Below are 6,272 nucleotides of genomic sequence, written 5' to 3'. Positions count from 1 at the left end.
ATATTTGCAGTGTCCCAGGGTCATGTGAACACCTTTTGCAACCTTCTGACAAGCAAAGTTAATAGAAAAGCTAAATTCATTTAACAACTATATTGCTAACCTAGCTGCGGTAATTCACCTAATGACTGTCACAAGAAAGGTGGTAAAGTGGAGCAAATCTCACTTAACAACTTTCTTGCTTAGCAACAAAACGTTTGGGCTCGATTTGTGGTTGTGAGTTGAGACCACCTAATACTTCTTCCTCTTCTTCTTTTCTCCCCAAGAACAACACTACAAGGTAGCATAACTTGGTTACCTCTTCTGCAAAGCGATACTATTCATAGAACATAGAATCACAGGGCTGGAAAGGACTCTCTGTTCAAGGCAGGAGACCTTATGCCATCATGCTTATTCCAAAGACCCAACTTACTCAAGAGAATGGTATAATCTTAAACTCTCTTATTAGGGAATAAAAACCCACATCTCTGGGATAAAGAGGATTGAAATTCAGTTCTCCCATCAGGTTTAGACCCTTATATCTTTACAAATCCTGCAAAGCTAGATGAACCAAGCAAATACCAATATCCTGTACTGTGCTCCTGTTGTGGATTTGGAATGGAATGGAACAGAACAGAATTCTTTATTAGCCAAGTGTGGTTGGACATACAAGGAATTTGTCTCTGGTGCATAAACTCTCAATGTACATACAGGTAATAGTGATAACCATAAGCATAAACAACATGAAAATACATTCATCATAATTCATAAAATACAATACTTCATGAATTGTAAGATGTGAAAATCAAGGGATACTAGCTAAGCAAACAACATAAATCATACTGGGATACTAAAAAAACAATAGAAATTGTAAGATACAAGCAACAAAGTTATAGTCATAAGAAGATAAGGATAGGGCATAGGAAAGAGAGGAGTAGCTTCGTAATCAGCCTTACTAATTAGTTGGACAGTGTTGTAGGAATTAGTTGTTAAGCAGAGTGACAGCATGGGGGGGAAAGCTGTCCTTATGTCTAGTTCTGGTGTGGAATGCCCAATAGCAGGGCTTTTCAACCGGTGGTACGTGTACCACCTGTGGTACATTGGCACATGGCAGGTGGTACGCGGTCCTGCCCAGCCCAGCCCAGGGTAGTGGGGAACGAGCCAAAATGGCGCAGCACAGGACTTGCCTTGAGAGTGTCCTCGGGAGCTGCAAGGCTGCTGGGGCGGGGCAAAGGCCCAAGATCAGCACTTCTGGCACACTGGAAGAGAAAGGAGGAAGAGGGGGGTGGAGACAGGAGAGGCTATAAAAGGAGGCAGTTTGGGCGGGAGAGGGAGAGAGAGAGAAAAAGACGCAGCCTTGGGAGGAGGAGGAAGAGTTAGCTGGAGCTGCGCCAAAGGTAAAAGAAGGAGGAGGGGCGAGAGAGGAGAGGACTGTAAATTGCTGGACAAGAGCCGCACAAAGTTAAGAGCAGAATGGCAGGAAGATATTTGTAATGAGGGAGGGAGAAAAGCAGGCACCTGTGGACTCTGGGGAAGGGGACACTGCGAGCGGCATGAGAGTCCACATTACCTGCGCTACGCCACCCAGACCTCAGCCTGGTTTGGCAAGCAGTGGCGCATTCTCCTCACCGCACTGAGCGGCCAGGCAAGGCAAACCGGCGACATGCCGAACCTGCCTGTGCGAGTGCAGAGGCTGAGGTGCATGCTACCAGCTGTGCTGGCAGCCTCTCCCCCTCCCCTTGTCCCTTCCTGGGCACAGAGGGAGGCAGGCAGGGAGGGAGGGAGGGAGGGAGGGAAGGAAGGAAGGAAAGGAGGGAGGGAGGGAAGGAAGGAAGGAAGGGACAATGAGAGGGAGGGAAGGAAGGAAGGGAGAATGGAAGGGAGGGGGAGGGAAGAGAAGGACATTTATTTATTTATTTATTTATTTATTTATTTATTTATTTATTTATTTATTTATTTATTTATTTATTTATTTTTGGGACTTATATGCCACCCTATCTCCCGAAGAACTCAGGGCGGCTAACAACAATAAAAAATACAATAATACAAAAGTTAAAAAAGAATTAAACTAGCAGCCCCAATAATAAAATTAAAAAAACATTTTAAAAATCCGTCGTCAGTCCAGGTCAGCCTGATGGAAAACGAATGTTTTAAGGCCGTGGCGAAAGGACCAGAGATCCGGGGCCATCCGGAGCTCAAGGGGAAGTTGGCTGGCACTCCCACAGAGAAGGCCCTCCCCCTGGGGGGTCACCAGCCGACATTGTCTAGCTGACGGCACCCTGAAGAGACCCTCCCTGTGTGAGCGCACTGGGCTATGGGAATTCGTTCCCGGCAGCAGACGGTCCTGCAAATATCCCGGGCCTAGGCCATGTAGGGCTTTAAAGGTAAGTACCAGCACCTTAAATCTCACCCGGAGGGCAACTGGTAACCAATGCAGCTCACGCAGGAGGGGTGTAATATGGGAGTATCGGGATGCTCCCATCACTACCCGCGCGGCCGCATTCTGCACCAGCTGGAGCATCCAGGTGGTCTTCAAGGGCAGCCCCATGTAGAGAGCATTGCAGTAATCTATACGGGAGGTGACGAGTGCATGAGTGACCATACGTAGGGCATCTCGGTCCAGATAGGGGCGCAACTGGCGCACCAGGCGAACCTGGGCAAATGCCCCCCTGGCCACAACTCCTATATGATCTTCAAAACTGAGTCGTGTATCCAGGAGGATGCCTAAGTTGTGTGCCCTATCAACGGGAGGTAACACCTCTCCTCCCATAACCAAAGATGGAACCTCTTAGACTAAACAAGATGCCGGTATGTAAAGCCACTCAGTCTTGGCCGGGTTGAGCTGGAGCCTGTTCTTCCCCATCCAGATCCGTACCGCTTCCAGGCAACGGGACATCACGTTGAGGACATCGCTGGGTTGGTTCGGGGTGCAGATGAAAAGCTGGCTATCATCAGCATATTGATACCTCTCCCCAAAACCATGGATGATCTCACCCAGTGGCTTCATGTAGATGTTGAACAGGAGGGGCGAGAGGACCAACCCCTGAGGCACCCCACAACTAAGGGGCCTCAGGGTTGACCTCTGCCCTCCTGCCAACACCGTCTGCGAACGGCCTGAGAGGTAGGAGAAGAACCACTGTAAAACGGTGCCTCCCATTCCCAACCCCTCAAGATGTCGCAGCAAGATACCATGGTCGATGGTATCAAAAGCTGCTGAGAGATCTAATAGGACCAGGACAGAGGAATAACCCCTATCTCGGGCCCGCCAGAGATCATCCACCAGCGTGACCAATGCCGTCTCCGTGCTGTACCTGGGCCTGAAACCCGATTGGTACGGGTCCAGATACTCAGTTTCCTCCAGGACCAAAGGGAGCTGCCGTGCCACCACGCTCTCAAGAAAATTTGCAAGGAAGCGAAAGTTGGAGACAGGACGAAAGTTATTTAAAATAGCTGGATCCAAGGCAGGTTTCTTGGAGGGGCCTCACCACCGCTCTACAATCAATTAATGTTTCCTAAATCACAATGTTTACTCTGTTCAGGTAGCAGATTTATCCAGGATTATTCCTAGCCCATCATTTACCCTAGTTTTGCAGGAGAGATTAGCCATACAAGCTAGGTTTGGCCAATATTCTAGGCCAGGGGTGTCAAACTCGCAACGTCACGTGACGTGTCATGACGTATCGTGACTTTTTTCCCCATTGCCAGTAATGGGGTGGGTGCGGTTTCGGCATGATGCATCCAGCAGTTTGACACCCCTGGTCTAGGCTGAAACCAGGTTAAATGGCCATAGGCAGAGCTGCTGGACTTAAGACCAGATTTGAGCGCAACATTTCTATTGCCAAGCAAGACAGTTATTAAGTAAGTTTTGCCCCATTTTATGACCAATGCTGTTAAGTGAATCACTGCAGTTGTTAAGTTACTAACCTGGTTAAGTGAATCTGGCTTCTTCACTGATTTTGCATGTCAGGTCACAGAAAACAAAACAAAAAAACAACCTCTGACCTTGGGACACTACAACCATCATAGGTACACGTCAACTGCCAAGCATCTGAATTTTGCTTAGAAGACCATGAAATGCTGCAATGGTCATAAGTGTGAAAAATGGTCATAAATCACTTTTTCCAGTGCCCTGTAACTTCAGATGATCACTAAACAAATGTAAATCGGGAGCCAACTTGTACTCAGTAAACTAGTGTGCCCTGAAAATGTAGCTTCGCCTTGGTGGACCTTTTCTGTTAAGCAAGATGGTTTGGGATTATCGAAGCATTTATAGGGGGCTCGAAGCTGCTTGCAAGACTTAGGTTTATGGAGAGGGGGAGGGGCAAACTTCGCAGCAAGGCAAGCAACCCACCCAAACTAGATTAACTTTAGAGCTATTAGGAAAACAAAAATGCCTAAGAAGAGTGAAATTTCCCCCCACTGCTTGAGTTAATTGATTTTGCAACGAAAGGGCTCTTTAATAGGGTTCCCAGGTAGTGTGTGTGTGTGTGTGTGTGTGGGGAGAAACGAGGCAATAAAGGCAATACCCGGCAAAGCCTTTTAGGGGAGACAATCCGCCCTTTTTCCGCAACATGAGTGTAGAGAAGAGAGTGAGAGCCGCCGCCTGGCCGCGCTCAGGAGAGACGCCGAACAGGTGGCCACAGGCAGTTGTGGGCGCGCCAGGAAGGCAGCCGACAAGCAGCGAGCAGGCGTGCGTAGCGCTGTCGGCGCCCTCCCCCTCCCGGCCCGCAGCATGTGAACCCTTCGCCCTGTCCTCCGGAATAGCGGCACGATTCTGCCTACTTGGTTGCCGCAGGGTGAGGCGCCCGCCCTCGGGCCGGGCTCCCGCTTGGCACTGGTGGCCCAGGAGAAGCAAACGGACCCCAAAAGATCTCTCTCCCTCGGGCAGCCGAACCGCTTTCCTCGGGAGGAAAGAGCCGCTCGGCAGTTTCTCCAGTCGCTTCTCTTGGAGGGCCGTGTCTGGAGGAAGGCTCGGAAGCAAGAAGATGAAAGTCACCGTTTGCTTCGGCAGGACAAGGGTGGTCGTGCCCTGCGGGGACGGGCACATGAAAGTTTTGAGTCTGACTGAACAAGCCGTCACCAGGTACAGGAAGGCAATCGCCAAGGTGAGTTGGGACGCTCTCCGGGGCCGCGGCGAGGCACCCGCTGTCGGAGGAGGGGGCCGAGCGCCTGGCCGAGGAGAGATGGGGTAGAGAGAGGCGAAGAAGGCGCAGCCGGAGGAGGAGGAGGAGGAGGGAGTGAACGAGGGAGCCTGGGATCAATATGGCGCTTCCTGGAAGGGGGAGGGAGGCAGGGAGGAGAGGAAAAGTGGTGGCTGAAGGGGCTCAGGCTGCTGCTTGGTGGGCGCGAGGAGACGCACCCGGGGAGGGGACCTTCTCTTCCTCGCCCCGCCGAGCTTTTTAGGCGCGCGAGTCAGAGGTGAAAAGCTCCCCGAGGAAGCGTGGAAGAGAGTTGGAGAGCTGCGGCCGCTTCCCTCCCTCACCTCGGTAAACTTTCCAGTGCCGCCGCCGAGCTCCTGTAGCTTTCAGCCGGCTGGGAAGCCAGCCGAGAGCGCGGGCGAGGAAACCCCCAGTTCTTCGCCAGGGATTGGCGTGGCCGGGGGCGCAGCTCCATCCGCTTTGTGCAGCCTAACCGGAGCGAGCCGAGATTTGTTTCTGAGACCGGGTGGCGAGATACACAGTTGCGAAGGGTCGCGGGTGACGTCTGGGGCCTCAACTCTTTTGTTGTTAGGTGCCGGGGAAACCCGCAAGTGCCCTGCCAGCAGGCCTGTAACTTTCCTCCTTTTCCCGCTGACTTGTCTCTCCGCTCGTACCCGAAGCGTTGGGGAGCCCTTCTCTCCTCGGCCAGATCACGGGTGGGATTAGGCTCTTGTCTACCGCTTTAGAGAGTACTAAAAGACACGTCGGTTTCCTCTCAGTTGTCGTTGGGATTTGTACGGTCCTGGACTGCATCGGGACCAAAGACTGTCGCTTTGCACAACATGCGACGGTGGTCGTAACATGCACACACGTAGCCCGTTCTTTTCCCACTCTGCTCCCCATGTGCAAGTTTCTTCCCCGGGTTGTAAACTCCTGCACGGTTTCAAATCCAGGCCCAGGCTTTCCAGAAGTCCAGGCCCAAGGTGGGGAGAAAGTGGGTGGGTGGTGATGGTGGAAAACAAACATTAAACCATCATGGCTGTTAGAAAGAACTCTGTTTGCTGGAGGTTTCTTTGTGTTTGAAGAAATGCTGTGCTGCCACCTCATTTTAGTTAAACATAAACACAACACATGAGTTGGACAACTCTTTCTAAAGAA

At 51.2% G+C, this 6,272-nt stretch overlaps 1 protein-coding gene across 5 annotated transcripts in view; it reads left to right on the top strand.

Moving 5' to 3' along the window:
* The first annotated feature begins 4,748 nt into the window (after positions 1–4,748).
* The window catches only part of PARD3 (par-3 family cell polarity regulator), a 663,866-nt gene continuing 662,342 nt past the window's right edge, over positions 4,749–6,272 (top strand). For all 5 annotated transcript variants that reach the window (XM_081345247.1, XM_081345245.1, XM_081345244.1 and 2 more), the window contains exon 1: positions 4,749–5,081. In XM_081345247.1, coding sequence (XP_081201373.1) covers positions 4,962–5,081 — 120 coding nt within the window. In that variant the 5' untranslated portion in view covers positions 4,749–4,961. The remainder of the gene's footprint in view (positions 5,082–6,272) is intronic.

The sequence above is a fragment of the Vipera berus genome (assembly GCF_964194415.1).
Source record: "Vipera berus genome assembly, chromosome: Z".
NCBI lineage: Eukaryota > Metazoa > Chordata > Lepidosauria > Squamata > Viperidae > Vipera > Vipera berus.
Note: the sequence above shows the minus strand (reverse complement) of the source record. Positions and strands in the feature narration are given on the sequence as shown.